The 18,771-nt window shown below is 52.9% G+C and overlaps 1 protein-coding gene across 4 annotated transcripts in view; it reads left to right on the forward strand.

Annotated features, from left to right (window-relative positions):
- OGDH (oxoglutarate dehydrogenase) overlaps positions 1 to 13,876 on the forward strand; it is a 97,341-nt gene extending 83,465 nt beyond the window's left edge. For all 4 annotated transcript variants that reach the window (XM_037837251.1, XM_037837253.1, XM_037837254.1 and 1 more), the window contains 13 exons: positions 4,106 to 4,285; positions 4,822 to 4,974; positions 6,066 to 6,168; positions 6,499 to 6,627; positions 7,039 to 7,189; positions 7,494 to 7,621; positions 7,901 to 8,079; positions 8,763 to 8,834; positions 9,606 to 9,734; positions 10,884 to 10,956; positions 11,938 to 12,101; positions 12,335 to 12,489; positions 12,635 to 13,876. In XM_037837251.1, the coding sequence (XP_037693179.1) occupies positions 4,106 to 4,285; positions 4,822 to 4,974; positions 6,066 to 6,168; positions 6,499 to 6,627; positions 7,039 to 7,189; positions 7,494 to 7,621; positions 7,901 to 8,079; positions 8,763 to 8,834; positions 9,606 to 9,734; positions 10,884 to 10,956; positions 11,938 to 12,101; positions 12,335 to 12,489; positions 12,635 to 12,755 (1,737 nt within the window). In that variant the 3' untranslated portion in view covers positions 12,756 to 13,876. The remainder of the gene's footprint in view (positions 1 to 4,105; positions 4,286 to 4,821; positions 4,975 to 6,065; positions 6,169 to 6,498; positions 6,628 to 7,038; positions 7,190 to 7,493; positions 7,622 to 7,900; positions 8,080 to 8,762; positions 8,835 to 9,605; positions 9,735 to 10,883; positions 10,957 to 11,937; positions 12,102 to 12,334; positions 12,490 to 12,634) is intronic.
- Positions 13,877 to 18,771: the final 4,895 nt, after the last annotated feature.

Consider the following 18,771-nt stretch of genomic DNA (forward strand, 5'->3'; position numbering starts at 1 on the left):
GCCACTGTGAACATTGGTGTGCAAATATCTGTTTGAGTTCTTGCATTCAAATCTTTTGGGTATATACCTAGAAGTGAGATTGCTGGATCATATGGTAATTCTGTACTTAGCTTCCTCAGGAACTGCCAAAATGTCTTTCACAGCTTCTCCACCATTTTACATTGTCATCAGCAATGAAAAATGGGGGTGGGGGGTGATTTGGGTATTCTTTTTTACTTTTATTTTTTTTCTTATTTTTACTTTTTCTGGTATAAGGAAGATGTTCAAAAAATAGATTGGGGTGATGAATGCACAACTATATGATGGTACTGTGAACAGCTGATTGTACACCATGGAAGATTGTATGATATGTGAATATATCTCAGTAAAACTGAATTAAAAAAAAAAAGTAAAGAACACCCAAATCATCCCTCTATCCCACCCTATTTTTCATTTAGGTTTTGTCCCCATTTTTCTACTCATCCATCCATATACTGGATAAAGGGAGTGTAATCTACGAAGTTTTTACAATCCCACTGTCACCCCTTGTAAGCTACATTGTTATACAATCGTCTTTAAGAGTCAAGGCTACTTTAATTATTATTCTTGTTATTTTTGTGTGTGTGCTAATGAAGGTGTCAGGGATTGATTTAGGTGATGAATGTACAACTATGTAATGGTACTGTGAACAATCGAATGTATGATTTGTTTTGTATGACTGCATGGTATGTGAATATATCTCAGTAAAATGAAGATTAAAAAAAAAAAAAAAGAAAGAGTCAAGGCTACTGGGTTGGAGTTTGATAGTTTCAGGTGTTTGCTGCTGGCTGTTCCAATACATTAAAACCTAAAAAGGGACATCTATATAGTGCATAAAAATGCCCACCAGAGTGATCCCTCGACTCCATTTGGACTATCTCAGGCACTGAACAAAAGTATTAAATTTTGATGAAGTCCTGTTTATTTTTTCTTTTGTCTGTTTTTGGTGTCATATCTAAGAAGGCTTTGCCTGACCCAAAGTCATGAAGATTTACTCCATTTTTGTCTATGAATTTTACAGTTTTAGCTGATGTCTGTGACCCATTTTGAGTTTTTGTGTGGTGCAAAGAAGGAATCCAACTTCATTCTTTCACACTTAGTTGTATAGATGTCTGAGCACCGTTTGGTGGAGAGACTCTTTTCCCTCATTAAATTGTCTTGGCATCTCTTGGCTTCTTGAATCTGTAGATCGATGTCTTCTGCCAACTTTGGGGAATGTTCAGGCATTATTTCTTCAGCCCCGCCTCTTTATCCGCCCTTGTGGGACTCATGATGAAAATGTCGGGTCTTTTCTTTTGGTCCCCACGGGGCCCTGAGGCTGGGATCGTCTCCTTTTTACCCGCTGTCTGTCTTCACCCTGCTGTTCGCATTGAGTGACTTCTGTTGTTTTTTCTTGAAGTCCGTTGATTCTTCCCTGCTTCCCCTCCACTCTGTTGCAGAACACATCCACTTTTCTCCCCCAGTCGTAAAATTTCCATTTGGCTCTTTTTTGTCTCTTCTACTTCTTTGGCAAGACCCACCCCTCCTTTTTTTTGTTCATTTGTTTCAGGCCTGTGTGTAATTGTTAAGTGTTTGTGGTGGCTGCTTTAAAATATTTGTAAGTTAATTCAAACAACTTTATCATCTCGCTGTTGGCATCTTTTATCTTTTCCCACTTGGTCTTTGCTGGTGGCGGTGGGGCCACAGGTTTTTTTCTGTGGAGTTTGGCTGGAGTCAAGCATTATTGTCTGAAAGTGTGGTCTCATTAGGCTGCCCCATTCCTGCTCCTTTGGCTGGAGACAGCAGACTTTTCTTGGGGCTCTTTTGAGCTGTGTCCATTGGCTTTGCCATGCTGCTGGCTTCTCCAGCACCCAGTCTGGGACGACTAAGGAAGAAGAAAATCCAGGGAGCCACCGCCATGGCATTCCTCCCAGCATGTCTACCTTCTTCTACCCACCTGCAGAGTTTCATGTGGTTTTTTATATAATATCCAGAGTCTTGAGCTGTATTTAATAGGAGGCATAGGGAAAACTACATCTACCCTATCTTTCCAGAAGCAGAATTCCTTGTGAGAAAGTTTTTTAACTATAATTTGTTTAATAAATATGGGAACTATTCAGGTTATCTGTTTCTTCTTGAGTGAGCTCCAATAATTTGTGCCATTCAGGAATTTGTGCCCTTCAAGGAATTTGTGCATTTCATTGAAGTGATGGAATTTATGGACATAAAGTTTGTAATATTCTGTATTATCCTTTTAATGTCTGTAGGATCTATAGTGGTGTCCCTTCTGCCATTCCTGATATCGGTAATGTGTTTCTTTTCTTTTTTTCTTGGTTAGTCTGGCTATAAATTTAACTTTTCTTTTCCCCAGAGAAACAGCTTTTGGTTTCATTTCTCTTTTATTTTCTTGTTTGTAATTTTGTTGGTTTCTGTTTATTACTACTTTCCTTCTACTTGCTTTGGGTTTAATTTAATCTTATTTTTCTGGCTTCTTAACGTAGATGCTTAGATTATTGATGTGAGACCTACCTTCTCTGTAATACAGGAGTACCTCAGAGATATTGCAGATTCAGTTCTAGACCTCTGCAATAAAGCAGATACTGCAATAAAGCAAGTCACACAAATTTTTTTTATTTTCCAGTACATAAGAAAGTTGTGTTCACACTATACTGTAGTCTATTAAGTATGCAATAGCATATGCCTAAAATAACAATGTATACACCTTAATTAAAATGTGACACAAAGACATAAAGTGGGCACATACTGTTAGAAAATTGGCACCGAGGCACCGATAGACTAGTCTGAGGCAGGGTTACAAACCCTCAGTTTGTTTAAAAAAAAAAAAAAAAAAAAGGGAACAGGAAAAGAAAAAGAAATGCACTATCTGCATCCAGTCAGGGTTGAATTGCTTGGGGTTGAGAATTTCACTGTGGCTGGGAAAGGGAATGTCCTTGTTTTAGAAAATACACATTGAAGTATTTCTAAGACTTATTCCTAAATGGTTCAGGGAAAAATGTGTGCATGTGTATTTGTAATAGAAAGAGCACGAATAATAAAGCAAATAGGGCAAAATGGGAAATGGCGAATCTGGGTAAAGAGGGTATTTGGGAGTTCTTTGTATTATTCTTTTAACTTTTTTCCTAAGTATGAAATTCTATTGAAATATAAAACCAAAAACCCTAAAAAGGCTGTCTGTTGTTTATGGATAAATGAAATATGTACCCTGATGTGTGGAATTGGAATTGGCGTACTCGAATTTCAGAATGCTGGTTCCCTCTGTAAAGCTATAGAATCAGGGAGAAGTGCAGGCTTTGGCTCCACTTGAGGCAGAAAACTTTTGCTTTATTCTAAAAAATAAAAAGGCCTGGAAACAAATCTGGTGAATTTGTTAATTGTTCATGTTGAGGGAAAAGTTCATAGGTGATCATTTCAGTATTATACTTTTCTAGATGTTCGCACTATTTCATAAAAGTAAAATTTTAAATGCTAAATAAAATGATGACTATATAATTAAACTCTTGTACATCTAACTGATAGGGAGTATTATGAAGCCTTTAAATTCTCTTTTCAAAGAAAAAATGCTCATAATAAAATGTTAAATGAATAAAAAAATTAAAGAAATAGGATCCCACATTTAAAAATATATATGTATACATGTGTATGTAATGCATATGTATGTGCGTGTGTGTGTGTATAGAAAAAAAATAGTCTGGAAAGGAAAACATTAAAATATTTATACCATATAGCTAGTGGAATGATAGGTAATTTTGTTCAATTTTTTATACTCTCTCTTCCAAATTCTCTATGTTGAACATTTATGCATTTTATTAAAATAGAAGAAAATAAAAAACAAAACACTTAAAAAGAAAAAAGAAGAAATCTGAAGTGCAATTTGGGGGACTTTCACATTCCAAACAAGCAATGTAAGGGCCGCACCGACTTGTCCAGGATTTATTTACTAAGGGAGCACGTATTGTGTGCCTCCCCTGCCTGGCCGTGGCCTGGTTCCCAGGTGCTTAAAAACGTGCCAGCCCTGCCCACCCCTGTCCCTCCAACCGCGGCCCACGCAGGATTGTTCGCCTGACGAGGCCTGCCATGCTCCTTGCAGATCGGCTTCACTACAGACCCCCGCATGGCCCGGTCCTCGCCATACCCCACCGATGTGGCCCGCGTTGTCAATGCCCCCATCTTCCACGTGAACTCGGACGACCCCGAAGCTGTGATGTACGTGTGCCAGGTGGCGGCTGAGTGGAGGAGCACCTTCCACAAGGACGTGGTGGTCGACTTGGTGAGTGACCTCGGGGCTCTTTCGGGGCCGTCTGTTGCCCTCCAGCCTTCTTTGTCCCCTCCCGGACCACCTTGGCAGTCCCCTTAGCCCGCTGAGTTGACTCAGAATTCTCTAACTCAGTATTGTGTGGCACCTCCTGAGCGTTCAAGCCATGGTACAGACTTACCACCAGCCCGGCTCATGCTTCGTCTTAACAGAGCTGTGATAGGGAAGCAGGCAATGAACTGGCTAGTCTGGTTCTCTCCTAGGACTGTTTCATGAGTAAAGAGTTTATGTTCCAAATCACTTTCTGCTTTGACCTCATTTGATAGTCAGAACACCTCTAGTATGTGGAGGAGAGACAGCGCCCTGATTCTAAAGAAGGTAAACTGAGGCAGAATAGAGAAGAGACTTGTTGATTGTGGCACAGGAAGAGACGGAGCAGGTGTGCGTGTTCCCTGCACCCCAGCCCTGCAGTCTTCTCCCCGCTGGGGCGCTGCTCCCCGAGGGGCTGAGGCACTGGTTCTCTGACAGTGCTTTTTCCCCGGCGTGCCCAGGTGTGCTACCGGCGCAACGGCCACAATGAGATGGACGAGCCCATGTTCACGCAGCCGCTCATGTACAAACAGATCCGCAAGCAAAAGCCCGTGCTGCAGAAGTACGCGGAGCTGCTCGTGTCGCAGGGCGTGGTCAACCAGCCGGAGTATGAGGTGCGGTCCTCCCAGCTCTTACCTCAGCGGGCCTTTCTGGAGCTGGCTGGAGCTTAGAGAAGGGAGCTCTTGCTTTTGCAGAATTACTAGAATTCAAGTGAAAGCATCAAGATATTTACAATGACAGCATTTCATTGCATTGTTTTTTCGGGTTCCTGAGCCATCGGGAGCTTTCGTGAAGGAAGTGTTTGGCCAGAGGAAAGGGTGTGTTTTGGAGATGAGGTAAAGAGCAACCTGTGTGGCAGCCGCTCAGTAGGTTTTCTCTGCTGGCACAGACTGCCGTGTATGGGGTGAGAGGCAGATAAAAGGGTCCAGCCTGGTGTGAACAGATGTTAACATTGGTGCAGTTTCAAGGTGGAAGGTCCTGGGTAGTGGTGCTTGACAGGCACGGGAGAGGAGGAGGGGGAGTGTGTGTGAGCCCTGTCTGAAGCATGGACAAGGGACAGAGCATCAGGAGTCAGGGCTTCTAGAGGTGGATCTGGGAACCACGTGAACAAGACCTGTTTTTTTGTTTTTGTTTTTTTTTATCAAATTCAGTTTTATTGAAATACATTCACACACCAATCATCCATGATATACAATCCACTGTCCACAGTATGATAACATAGTTATGCGTTCATCACCACAGTCTATCTCTGAACATTTTCCTTACATCAGAAAGAACCAGAACAAGAATAAAAAATAAAAGTGAAAAAAGAACACCCAAATCATCCCCCCATCCCACCCCATTTGTCCTTTAGTTTTTATCCCCATTTTTCTACTCATCCATACACTAGATAAAGGGGGTGTGATCCACACGGTCTTCACAATCACACTGTCACCCACAAGACCTGTTTTTAAGAAGGAATCTCAGGGTGGGGAAGAACAGGGGCCTGATCAGGAGAGCAGGGGGATTTCTAGCCAGCAATTGTGGAGAAGAAACTGTTGGGAATGAACTTCCATAGGCTTCTCCCAGATCCACACATCCTAAAGGTTTTATTTGTTGGGAGGAACGGGCTGAGGCTGCAGGGTCGAGCCAGGTGGAAGTGTATGGGAGGCCAGGTGGCTCCGAGGCCGAGTGCTGGAGCTGCTGTGCTGTCATCACCCTGCAGGAGGAGATCTCCAAGTACGATAAAATCTGCGAGGAGGCGTTTGCCAGATCCAAAGACGAGAAGATCTTGCACATCAAGCACTGGCTGGACTCTCCCTGGCCTGGTGAGTAAGAAAGAAGAAATGTCATGGTGGTCACAAATAAACTGCTTAGTGAATCCGACACAACCTGTCACCCCCCCTTTCCGGAGTGGGGCTCACACTCCCCCACCGCAGGCCCAGCTGTGCATCCAGTTCCAGCAAAGCCGTCTTCTCTGGGCCCAGGTTCAGACCTGCACTGGTGTTTGCCGGGGGCCGCGCCCCAGACCACATTGCATCCCTCCTGTTTGCTACATTTTGGTTCTGAAAGGTGGCAAGGCATCTCCTCTGGACTGTGCAGCCCCTCTGCTCTTCCTGAGCAGACCCCGGAGCTCAGGCTGACCATCTCTCCCCTAGGCTTCTTCACTCTGGACGGGCAGCCTCGGAGCATGACCTGCCCCTCCACGGGCCTGACGGAGGACATTCTGACGCACATAGGGAACGTTGCCAGCTCGGTGCCCGTGGAGAACTTCACCATTCATGGAGGTAACCAATGCTGTGATGGGCAGAGTTGAGGGAGGACGTCCCTCCAGGACTGTGATCCGCACCTCCGCGTTCAGGAGCCTCAGCCCCCAGCCTGTGTCCTGTAGCGATTTCATCCCTGCCTCACTCAGGGCCTGGCGAGAAGCTGAAGGAGGAAAGGCCTCTCCTCCTCTCTCCCACCCCTACCCTGACCGTGAAGCTAAGAAAGAAAAAGATGAAATGTCACCACTTTTTGATTTAGCCCAAGGTCTTTAATTAAAGCCCTTCTTACCACTTTTCCAGCCAGTCAGGAAACCCGGAAACTAAGAATGAATGAAGTCTCTGCTCTTCTCCTTAGCGGGCCCTGTGCAGTGAGGTCAGCTCCTGGCTGGGGCACGGGGGCCTGGGACCGCTGGTGAGCGCCGCGTTTTACAGGGCTCCAGCGCATCCTGAAAACCCGTGGCGAGCTGGTGAAGAACCGGACAGTGGACTGGGCCCTGGCCGAGTACATGGCCTTCGGCTCACTGCTGAAGGAGGGGATCCACATCCGGCTCAGTGGCCAGGACGTCGAGCGGGGCACCTTCAGGTGAGCTCAAGCCAGAGTCGGGCCAGGAAGGCAGGGGCTCTGGGGTTTCTCTTCTAGAAGAAAATCATTTCCAGAAAATGATTCCTGAGCTCCCTGTGTCTTGGGCTGCAGGAGCACATGTCCTGATGTGCTCTGTGCCGCCTCAGTTAAGAGCCGGGTGTGTCGTGCCCTGCACTGCCTGGCGAGCAGCCCCGGCGGCTGGGCCTGAGGTCTGATTGTGTCCATTGGTCTTTTCTGCACACGAGCCCTCAGCCCAGCGAGCAGGGCCAGGCTCTGGCCCACTCACCAGTTTGTTCTGCTGCAGCCACCGCCACCATGTGCTCCATGACCAAAATGTCGACAAGAGAACCTGCATCCCTATGAACCACCTCTGGCCCAGTCAGGCTCCCTACACTGTCTGCAACAGCTCCCTGTCCGAGTACGGGGTCCTGGGTGAGTGTTCTGGGCCTGTGTACTCGAGGGGCCGGGTTGTGTGGGTAGGTACGTGCTCACAGCCCCCGCTAACACTTCCCACCTACTTACCACCCCCACACCTGCTAACACTCTCCCCCACCTGCTGATACCCCCCACCAGCCTCTTGCCAACCCTCCTGCCTGCTGACACTCCCCCCCACCTCACCGCATCTACTGACACCCATACCCTGCCTGCTGACCCCCTTGCCTGCTGGCTGATGCTCTGGGTGTGGTTCTCTCCCACCCTTGTTGTTTGCAGGCTTTGAGCTGGGTTTTGCCATGGCCAGCCCCAATGCCCTGGTCCTCTGGGAGGCCCAGTTTGGTGACTTCCACAACACGGCCCAGTGCATCATCGATCAGTTCATCTGCCCAGGACAAGCCAAATGGGTGCGGCAAAACGGCATCGTGCTGCTGCTGCCCCATGGCATGGAGGGCATGGTGAGCTCCCCTCTGGGGTCCTCAGGTGGGCTCCCAGACCCCCAACCCCAGAGATTGGCCCTGGAGCCAGCCAGCACACACCAGCCTCCTGTGGGTTCTGCTGGTGCTTCCTGTTCAGGTCCTTAAACCTGCAGGAGGCAGGTCAGCTGGATATACCAGTGGGCCCCACACTCCCCCATCCCTCTGCCTTACTCTTGATCAAAAGCAGGCAGTGCTGCCGTTGTGCTCACTGGCTTGTAGGAGTTCCTGTGTCATCCTGGGAAGAGTCAGTCTCCCTAGACACTCAGCCCCCATTCCCGGCTGCTCAGCCCACTCCGCTCTCTCATCCCACCCACCCCACCCTTTTTGTGGCTGTTCCAATTGCAGAAGGCACCTGTGTGACATGAATCAGTCTGCAAGCCTGTGCACTGTCTTAAAGCCCAGGTTTGGGAAAGGTGTGAGCCTACCCAAGGTCCCTAGATAGAGCTAGAGCCCCAGGGTCCTGGGTCCAGTCCTAAAATGTGCATGTCCCCCTGTGACCTGGGGCTGGGAAGGAGGACAAAGGATTGAATGTGACATCATGAAAAAAGATCATTGGGCATTTTTCACTCCAAAGCTCAGCAAGTTGACTAAGGTAGGGAAACAGGAATGCTGCTGTTGGCATGTAAGAAGTTCCCAGACTCATCTTGTCTGTCTGGTTCCAGGGCCCAGAACATTCCTCAGCCAGACCGGAGAGGTTCCTGCAGATGTGTAATGATGACCCAGACGTCCTGCCGGTGAGTGGAGCAGGCCACCTGCCCGGGCCAGTCACCCTGACCACCTGGGCACCTCGGTAGGAGCACGGGAGAGATGTCCGCCCTGCCTCTGGCCGCACTCCCCTCTGGCCGAGCCAGGGGAGCTGCTGAAGGGATCACTGGACTGTTCCCTCCTGAGAGCCTTGACAACTTAAGGAGTCAGCCAGGGAGGATTTGCTTTCAGAGAGGTGGGCAGGTGTGGCCAGGTGCCTGCAGTTTTCCCCTCAACGAGAAACTTCCTCAGAACACAGGAGAAGGAAAAATCCAAGAGCTACTTCCTGTAGCCTCCTAGTGCTGTAAAAGCTGTAGCATAAGCTTTCAGGGGTGACGCTGTTCATACTGTGATTCAGGTAAAAACGCTTTAGAGGAAAGAACTTTGGGGTGATTTTAGTGAAACTTTAGAAGTCCAAAGAAAATCATGGAGAAGTCAATTGCTGAAGAAAATTAGAGTTGGTTTTAGGTAGAACCTGGCATCTGTTTACCTGCCACACAGTAGTTTTTGAAGGAATGGGAGGGACTGAGTGGGGTGGAGACTCCTGTTCTGGCGGGTGGGGCGCCACCACCCCAAGCTGTCAGATGTGCTCGTTTGTGTCCTCCGTGTCTGCGCCCCCAGGCACACTGGGGCTCCCACGAGGGTTGGCTGTGTGGTTCTCCCCTGTCGTCACCCGCTGCCCCCCATGCTGCCCAGCACCTTCCACGGGGACGGCTCTCAGGGCTGTCCCTGGCCACTGGCCCTCTTTCTCCTTGCCACAGGACCTCGAGGAAGCCAACTTCGACATCAATCAGCTGTATGACTGCAACTGGGTCGTTGTCAACTGCTCCTCCCCCGGCAACTTCTTCCATGTGCTGCGACGCCAGATCCTCCTGCCCTTCCGGAAGCCGGTCAGTCGCAGGCTCTCCCTGGCCCAGACAGGGCCTGACCTGAAGGATGACCTAGGGGTGCTGCCCCTGCCCCGCGGGAGTGAGGAGGGGCTCCCTGGAGCTCATCCTGCTCTGGGCAGCTCAAGGGGGTCACCTCCCCAAGCAGGGTCCAGACCAGAACCCGGTGGCGGGCTTCCAGGGCTCCTCTTTCCTTTTTCGCTACCGCTGCTGCAGATAGATCCAGCCAGGTGCTCGGGAGCAGTCCTGGAGGACTGTTCTTTCCGTGGTCACTTACCTCTCATCCTCACAGCCTGTCATATAGTGCAGCCCCACTGGGCGCCAAGCCCCAAGCCAGATGTGCAGAGAGGACCCTACTAGGCTCCGCCCTCACAAGGCCCCACCCTCAGGGAGGTCTGGAAGAGAGTGCAGCTCAGCAAGGGCCCAAGGGAGTGGGGGAGCAGGGTGCCTGGCCCCAGCATCGGGGGAGGAAAAGCCTCCCCTCCCCCAAAGTGGGCTCCTGAATGGGTAGAGAGGGTAAGTAGGAGATGGGGGACGAGTCGGAAAGGGTGCTCTAGGAAGAGGAGGGAATGTATGTGATGGGTCCAGGTGATGAAGCCTGTTGCCCTGTGCCTGCCGGGCCACAGGGTGCTGCAGGACACATCCTCCATGTCCTCAGCCAGAGCGCCCGTCCTGACAGCCTGGGAGCTGCCTGGTGCAGGGCTTGCACCCTGGGTCTAAATTCTCCGGGGTGCCAGGGAGGGGTTCAGGACTCTTCCTGGGGTGCAGAGTACTGTCCATGGAAAACCACTCATGAAGCACTGGGCCCCAGGGCAGGGGAGCCAGGGCACGGAGCAGAGCCAGCACCCACACAGGCTGGGGCAGCCCTCAGGGAGGGGAGAGTCCTGCCTTGCGGGACAAGGCAGGGTGTGGGAAGGCTGGCTAGCTCTCCTTCTCTTCCTTCTGCCACTTCTGACATGAGGACCGTGGAGGCCAAGTGTGGGCGAGGGTGGGTTGTCGGGTTCTTTCTGAGAGGTTGAGGTCCGGAGGCTTCTTGCTTTTTTAGGTTATTTCGTTGAGATGTATTCACATACCATAGGCCTCTGACTTTTACTTTCCTTTTTGGAATCCTGAGACCCCAGCCCATTGTGGTTTTGTGCTTCTCTATTTCAGTTGATCATCTTCACTCCAAAATCCCTGCTGCGCCACCCTGAAGCCAGAACCAGCTTCGACGAAATGCTTGCAGGTGTGAGGCCAGGACCGGGAGAGAGTAAGGTTTGGGTGTGGGGTTCTTTGCTGCTGCGCTGTGGGTTTGCTTGTTACTCTCACTGTGGACTCCAGCCGTGTTTTGTTTTTTTTTTGTCGTGGGGTAAACACCCCCCACACTACAGTCCCAGGCAGCCAGGTATGGAGCAGCCGGGGCCTCGCAGGGGAGTCTGGTCACCAGCAGTGTGGGGAGTGGCCGCTCCTACCTGTGTGCACAGAGGGCTCTTCTCAAGGCAGCCCAAAGCACTTGAGACTCAGAGAACTGGGGTGACCCATTGTAGCCCACTGCTGGGTGCAGAGGGTCAGGGGATCCTGGCGGGCAGAACACCTAGCGGGATGGGACAGGGTGAGGCACGGTCACCAGCACAGCGCCCACCAGTGAAGGAGGGCCATGAGGCCGGCAGGCAGCGGGGACGTGGAGTGAGCAGGTGGCCGGCACGCTGGAGGGGAGCCCAGCTGGCCCTGGGGCTGTGTGGGTGTAAACCCACCTCCTTCCACTCTTGGGGCTGCCTCCCAGCAGCAGTGCCTGTAGCCCAGGGTCCCGGTGAGCCTCCCACTTGAACAAGGCTTCCCTTGGTCTGCTCTGCTCTCCTGGGTGCCAGGCCCAGCCTAAGGACTGCAGCATTTGCTGTGGGAGCACTGCGAGTTTTTATGTTTGTAAAATCATGAAGCATGTGAACGGAGCAGACACCCTGGAGCCTGAGACAGGCTGTTTAAAGAAAAAGTTGGTGTCACTTGATATCAGACCTCGAGCTTGTCTGCTTGGCATGTGCTGACACGTGGTGTCTTCACAGCATGTTCTGGGTACAGGATCCATCATTAAGCCAGGGTGTTGGCGGCTGGGGCAGACACCTGTAACCCTGGGAAACCGCTGGCACGTTGGTGCAAAGACCCTGGGCCCTGCTGGGCCGGCCGAGTTCCCTGGAGAGAGCCTGTCTGGCCCACACACATTCTCTCCTAGGTACCCACTTCCAGAGGGTGATCCCAGAAAACGGCCTTGCAGTGCAGAACCCAGAGAAGGTCAGGAGGCTTCTCTTCTGTACTGGAAAGGTGTACTATGACCTCACCCGGGAGCGCAAGGCCCGCGGCATGGAGGAGGAGGTGGCCATTGCCAGGATCGAGCAGGTGAGGGGCGGGTGGCGCAGGCAGCCCTCCCTCTGCTCTGCCGAGCACGCGGAGCCTTTGTGTGGTGAGAGAGAGAACGCCAAGTCCCACCCCTTCCCCTGTTCCCGGGGAGGAGACTCCCCGCCGCAGGGAGCCCACAGACAGGATGTCCCCTCCTGCGGCCCACCGGGCCTTGGCGTGTCCCTAGTGCCTGGAATATTCTCTCTTTGAAATTCCACCTTGCCTTCCCCCAGCTGTCGCCATTCCCCTTTGACCTCCTGCTGAAGGAAGTGCAGAAGTACCCCGGTGCCGAGCTGGCCTGGTGCCAGGAGGAGCACAAGAACCAGGGCTACTACGACTACGTGAAGCCCCGGCTCCGCACGACCATCAGCCGCGCCAAGCCCGTGTGGTGAGCAGCCCCTGCCTCTGCATCGAGCTGCGCCCTGGGGGCCGCTCACGGGTCCCCTTCCCGCTGCTGGCGGGTGGTCAGCTGGGGCCCTCCTGGAGAGCTGGCCCCGCTCAGTGGGCCCGGCCCTCGCCGCTCTCCCTCCCAGGTACGCCGGCCGCGACCCGGCTGCTGCCCCCGCCACCGGCAACAAGAAGACCCACCTGACGGAGCTGCAGCGCCTCCTGGACACGGCCTTCAACCTGGACTCCTTCAAGAACTTCTCCTGAGGCGGCCGAGCCGCCCCATTCCACCCACGGCTGCCCCGCACTCCCCGACTAAAGCAGAGTGCCTCAGCGCCGCCGCCACCCTCCTCACTCCCGCACACTCCGCCTGCCGCTCTCCTAGCTCCTGCCTTGTCATCTCCCCTTGAGGGCTGGGCTCTCCCCCCAAGCCAGGGCCCCCCGGGCTGTGCTGACCCGTCCCACCATGAGCCTTGGGGAGCTGGGAGGAGAGGGAGCATGTGGCCGGCTGCCCCCCAGGAGGTCTGCTCGTGTCCCGGCCCTCCCTGCTGAGCCTCAACCCCAGGGCAGGGAAGAGGTCTGTGTGGCTTCACCTGGCCCTGGCGGGCTTGCCCCCTAGCCTGGGAGGGGGCTTCTGTGCCTGGGACTAAGGACCAAGCCTTAGAAGCAATGGAGTTGGAAAAGATCCTGGATCAGGTCTTCCACAGCCTTCAGGGGCGCGTAGGGGGGCCGGGCTCTGGCCGGGGCCCACCGCTGACGAGGCTGAGGACAATGCAAGAGGGCAGCTGGCTGGACGGCAGCTTTACTGGCCCAGCCCAGAGGGAGGACAGGGTCACTTTAAGACCAACCAGAGTCCAAAAGGGGGCCCTGTCTTGCCTTGGCGTCCCCTCTGGGCCCCTTGCCCGTCTCCCTGTGTGGGAGTGGGGCATGCTCCACCCCCCTGGGTGCCAGGGAAGGACCTCGAGCCCAGGCCGCAGGCAGCTGCTCCAGGTCACGGGCTGCTGGAGGGCCTGGTTTTGTGGCCTGCTTACCCCCTCACCCCTCCCTCCTTCACCTCCCCCTTCTCTTTCCTCTCCCCTCCCTTCTTCACCTCCCCCTCCCCCATGCTCTTCCTCTCTGCCCCACCCCAAACTTCCCTTTTTTCCTTTTAACAAAATGGAGACTTTGATGCATTATTTCCTTTGCTGTGCCAAAGCCGGTCAGAGGGGGAGAGAAGGGGCCGGGGAGGGAGGGGCAGGGGCATGGCCGAGTGGCCAGCCGCCCTTCATCACCATCACTTTGACTCTCTTCATAGTGACAGATCTGATTTATTTATTTTGGTTAAAAAAAAAAAACAAAAATAACTTTTCATTGTATTTGGCTTGACCCATAAAATAAGTTATCCTGGGGCCTGTCTGCAACGTCATTCCTTTTGCTTGGCCTGGGCAGCCGGGTGCCCAGCGCGGGCTTGCCAGCCAGCAGAGACAAGCCCTCCTCATCTCCGTCCTCATCACCCCTCCCTCAGCGACCCCTTCTGCAGACTCCTGCCCAGGCCACAGTGGACGGAGAAATCCTTCTAGAGAGCCTCGTCATTCACAGTTGTCGGGGGAGGCCTGGGACACTGGACTGTAGTTGGGTGCAGCCTTTTTTTTTTTTTTTTTTTTTTTTTTTTTGAGCAGTCCCTGCTCTCAGGTTGGAATCCTTCCTCCAATTCTATTTATTTAATTAATGTAAATAAGACTACCTGGCTGGGGGTGGGCGGTGAGAGGCTGGGATTGTTCCACACTAATTCATTGCTCCACTTGAGTTTCCACCCACTCTACCTGCAAAAAGAGCTGCACAGGCTATGCAGCCGGCTTTGAGTCTGCCTGCCCATTGGGGTCACTCACTTCAACAGCAGCACTTACAAAGAGAGCCCCCCTAAGTCCAGGCAGCTCACTGGACCCTGGGTGGCCCGGCCCTGGAGTCGTGGGGACACCTGTCCCCGGCCCACAACAGCCATCCTGGGCCTCCTGGGGGGGTGCAGGGGCCCCATCCACAAGGAAGAGGCAAGGGAATGGCTGGGGCAGAGGTGGGGGGCAGCCTCCCAGCAGCAGGCCCCATTTCCTTAGGCCTCGTGGAGGGACCCCCAGATCTGTTCTGAGTGCTCCCTTGCGGCACAGCTAAGGTGTCCCCCAGTTAGGGCCTGGGGCTGGTCCCTGGGTTGGGAGGACACCTGCCACCAACCTGCCCCAAGAGCCGCTGAGGGCCAGGTGTACCCCGTGTGTCACTTCTCTAGCATCTGTTCACACCTTCCCCGACTGCGTTCACAAGGTCTGCCTTTGGGGGTGGGTGGTGGGGTGGGGGTGGAATTACAGCTAAAAGAGGCAAAAAGTCAGAGGGAAAAACTGCCCTTTCCCCGGGGAGGTGCCTGTGACGCTCTGGACTGGCAGTTGTCACTGTGTTCCACGTGCAGCAAGGACTTCATCAATAGCTGGCAGCAGAATCAGCCCTGGGAGAGTTAGATTTTTACTGTTTTACCTCCAGTGCAAAAGCCACTAGAAAGACAGTGTCCTACTTTCCCAACTGCTATGATAAATGCCACACAGAGCATTGGCTTAAGCAACGGGGGTTCACGGTTCTGGGGGTGGGAAGGCTTGGCTTGCTTCCTCCCAGCACCAGTGGCTTTCTGGCTGGCCAGCACCTTGGAGTTCCTTTGCTTTTCCATCACATGGTGATGCCCTCTCCTTTCTCTTCTGGGAGCTGTTGACTTCTGTCTTGCTCCTCCCCGGGCTTTCTCCATGTCCGAATTTCTGCTGCCCATAAAGGCCTCTGGTAATCCAGATTCAGATTCACTCTCATTCAATTGGACCACGCCTTAATGAAGAATTACACCTTCAAGAGGAACTATTTACAGCGGGTTTGCCCCCACGGGAATGCCGATTAAGACCAAGCACATGTCTGAATTTGGGGTACATAACTCCAGTCACCACAGATGCTCCCACGATGAAATTCAAGGATAGAAGCTAGGACCCCGACTACCAGATGGAGAAGATGGAACCCAAATGCTAGTGCAGGGCCGGTGACAGCTGCAGTGAAGGCATCTGCAGCTTGCTCTGGGTGGACGGGGACCAGGTTGGCCCTGCAGGACGTTGGGGGCCCCCATGGAGAGGAGGTTCTCTGGCTGCAGCCTAGAGCAGCCGCAGGAGTCCGGCCCTCCCAGATCATCAGGTGGTATTTGTGACCACAGGGACAGGCTGGTTCCTCTGAAATCTCCAGATAGCTGGGAGATGGTCTCCATCAGTCATCCCCCTGCTTCTGTCACTGCACACAGCCCCAGCCAAGGAGGCCGCGGGGGTCACGGCTCTGGACAGACAAGCTGGACACCACTGCCCGGGCTGCTAAGTCTAAAGGGACAACATGTGAACACGTTTCATACAAGCATTTCCTAGTTATAGCTGCTCTTTCCATTTTTGGAAACGAATGGAAATTGGAGGAGAATGACCGTTAGAAGGAAAGTTCATGTAACCTAGGAGTGTCCTGGATCTTTGGAGAAGACTTCAAAGACAGTTGGATACTGGACCAGGATGTATGTATTTTAAGTGACTATAATAGAAGCAAACACACATTGGGGAATAAACCAGAGTGGGGTTGGTGAGAGCAGGAGGGACAGAGTGGGCAACGTTTGCTTGTGAGGAATGGGGACTGAAATGCACCTCTGAACCTAGCTGCCTAGTGCGCATTTCTTGAACCAAAGAGGAAAAACAATTCTGTTTTTAAGAAATGAGGGAAGGGACTTGCCCAGGGTCACTGAGTGACTCAGGAGCAGAGCAGGCCAGAATTCTGAGAAACTTGCCATGGCCACATTTCCTGTAAGCAGGAATGAGAATCTAGGCCAAAATGCCCAGCTCTTCCACATGGGCCTCTGTGGGGCTCTTTTGGGATATAAGTGACTGACCAGGCAGCAGAACAAATCTATGAGACTGTCAGCTTGCTCAGCTGGGGAAGTGGCTCCTTGACAGCCCAGCAAGTGGCAGGGCTAGGGGAAAGGCTAAAGCCCAAAGGTGGCCTGCGGGCTGGTGGCCCTGGTTTCATTACCAGTGACCTGATGAAGACAGGCCCGTGGGTGTGACAACAGCATCCAGCAGTCAAGCTGCCTCCACCTCCAGGCTGGAGCACCTGTCTAAGGTGAGCAGCGTGGAATACCATCAGCCGACCTTGCCATTGAGCCCGAGCTCCGACCATGGGATTTTTTTATGGTTTAAAACAAAGAGGAAAACAGTCTGCGGTTTCCCTTGGCTCTGCCAATGTGACTCTTGTTTCAACTTTCTCTTGCAGAAATATGGAGAGTTGTAGCGAATGCCTAATTGATCAGTTCTAAATTTGGTGGAGTACGAGTTCCCTTTCCGTGGTGGTATTCAATTGGAGATTGTACCTATCAGAGATGATACAGAAAACCCTTCTGAAGTCCTCTGCAGGTTTCCTTGTTTTAGGACTCCCTGACTATCAGCGGAGTTGCACGCGCGTTCCCGCCAAGTCGGGCGTGAGCACCCACGGCCACACCGCGGTGGTGCTGGCCTGGGTCTTCTGGGCGCTGTCATCCAAGGCCGTCGCGGTAACGGGGGCGCCTCCGGCCCGGCCCGCCAGGGGGCAGACGGATCCCCCATCCCGGAGTCCCCGAGCACACTTGTGTCTGTCTCCAGGGCCTGCAGAGACCCTCATCCTCTCTGAAATTGCCCCAGACCTTCCAGCGTCCCCGGTGGTCGATCCCGGAGCTGACACGGTGGCAGAGGGAGACAGGAGCCTCCCTTTCCTGTCCCTGACCGACTCCCTGCCTGATTCAGGAACCGAGTCCGGCGCGGGAAAGGCGGCTGGTGAACCGGGGAGCACTGTGCGCACGGGGAGCGCAGCCCGGAGGCTCCGGGGGTCCGCCCGCCCGCTCTCCACCACTCGAGGAGTCCCCGGCCTGTGTCCTCTGTTTCATGACTTGGGGGTCGGATTTCCCTCTAGACCCAAAGTTTAGGTCTGAGATTAGTTTCCAGAATCTAAATTTAAAAGAGGGACGGAGTTGTGGCCCCAGGCGCGTTTGTGCTTCCTTCTGGAGTTGGCACATTTGTTGGGGCCAGGGTGGCACCCCCAGGGACAGCCCAGCCTTTGAACCCGAAAACCTTCCACTGACATTCCCACCAAGTAGTGAAGACGTGAACTCCACTTGGACTCTTCTTTCTCCTTTAATGTATTTCTCATGGGTCCCGGCAATGGGATCTTTTCTTTTCCTGCCTGATATCCCAGAGGACTTTCTGTGCAATTATAGTGTTTACTGGGGTCTCCCCGAGGGGGCTGGAGGGATGGGAGGGAGGACAGCCCCTGGTTCGCACACTCATGCATTCATCCATTCATTCACGCCACAGATATCTGGTAAGGACCAGCTGGGTGCCAGGCACCATTGGGGACCCCAGACTGTTCTCTACCTTCGCAGTTTAGCAAAATGCTCACACAGACAGATGTGGCATGGCCGTCATCATGGATGCTATGAAGGGAAGGTCCAGGGCTTTCTGGGAGAGGGGAACAGGACAGCTGAGCGGAGATCGGAAGGGCTGGTAGAAGCTAACAGGCAGCGGCCGAGGAGTAGCACATGCCAAGGCCCTGTAGAAGGGGGGTGGATCACGGCTTGTCGGAGGACCTAGGGCATGTGACAGGTGCAGGGTCCTGGAGGGAAGGAGCAGACCACACCAGCTTGGAGGGCTGTGTACCAGATTTGGGGATTTATCATGGGAGGCCCCTCACGTATTTTAAAGAGGCAGGTGGCATGATTCGTTTGGTGTTTTTCAAAGCCTCCTGGCAGCACGTGGAGTACAGACTGCAGGGGGTTGAGTGTGGAAGCAGGTGACCCCATCCAGGTGGGACTCTGTGTCACCCTGCACCAGAGCAGGTGCTGGGGAGCAGTGGCAGGGTTTAGAGATCCTGCCGGAGGCAAACTAGAACTTGATCATGTAGACAGCGGGTGTGGACCACAGAGCTGTCAGGAAGGGCTCCTGGCTCTCTGCTCGCCCCACAGGAAGTCATTCCCTGAGCCATGGAACGGGAAGATGACAGGATTGGAGGGGTGACAGAGTGGGAGGTGCTGAATGTGAAACCCTTTGAGAGACCCCCGAAGCACTGCAGCAGGAGGTGCTGCCTGAACCTACGAGTCCCCGGTGGTGGGGGTTGCAGCGCTGAGGGCCTGGGTAAGATCACCCGGGAAAGAAGGCGAGCAGGCACAGACAGAGGGCCACGACCCACTCACCAAGTGCTTCTGCAGAGATGGGGCAAAGAGCCAGGTTTC

Source organism: Choloepus didactylus, chromosome 5 (assembly GCF_015220235.1).
Source record: "Choloepus didactylus isolate mChoDid1 chromosome 5, mChoDid1.pri, whole genome shotgun sequence".
Classification (NCBI taxonomy): Eukaryota; Metazoa; Chordata; class Mammalia; order Pilosa; family Megalonychidae; genus Choloepus; species Choloepus didactylus.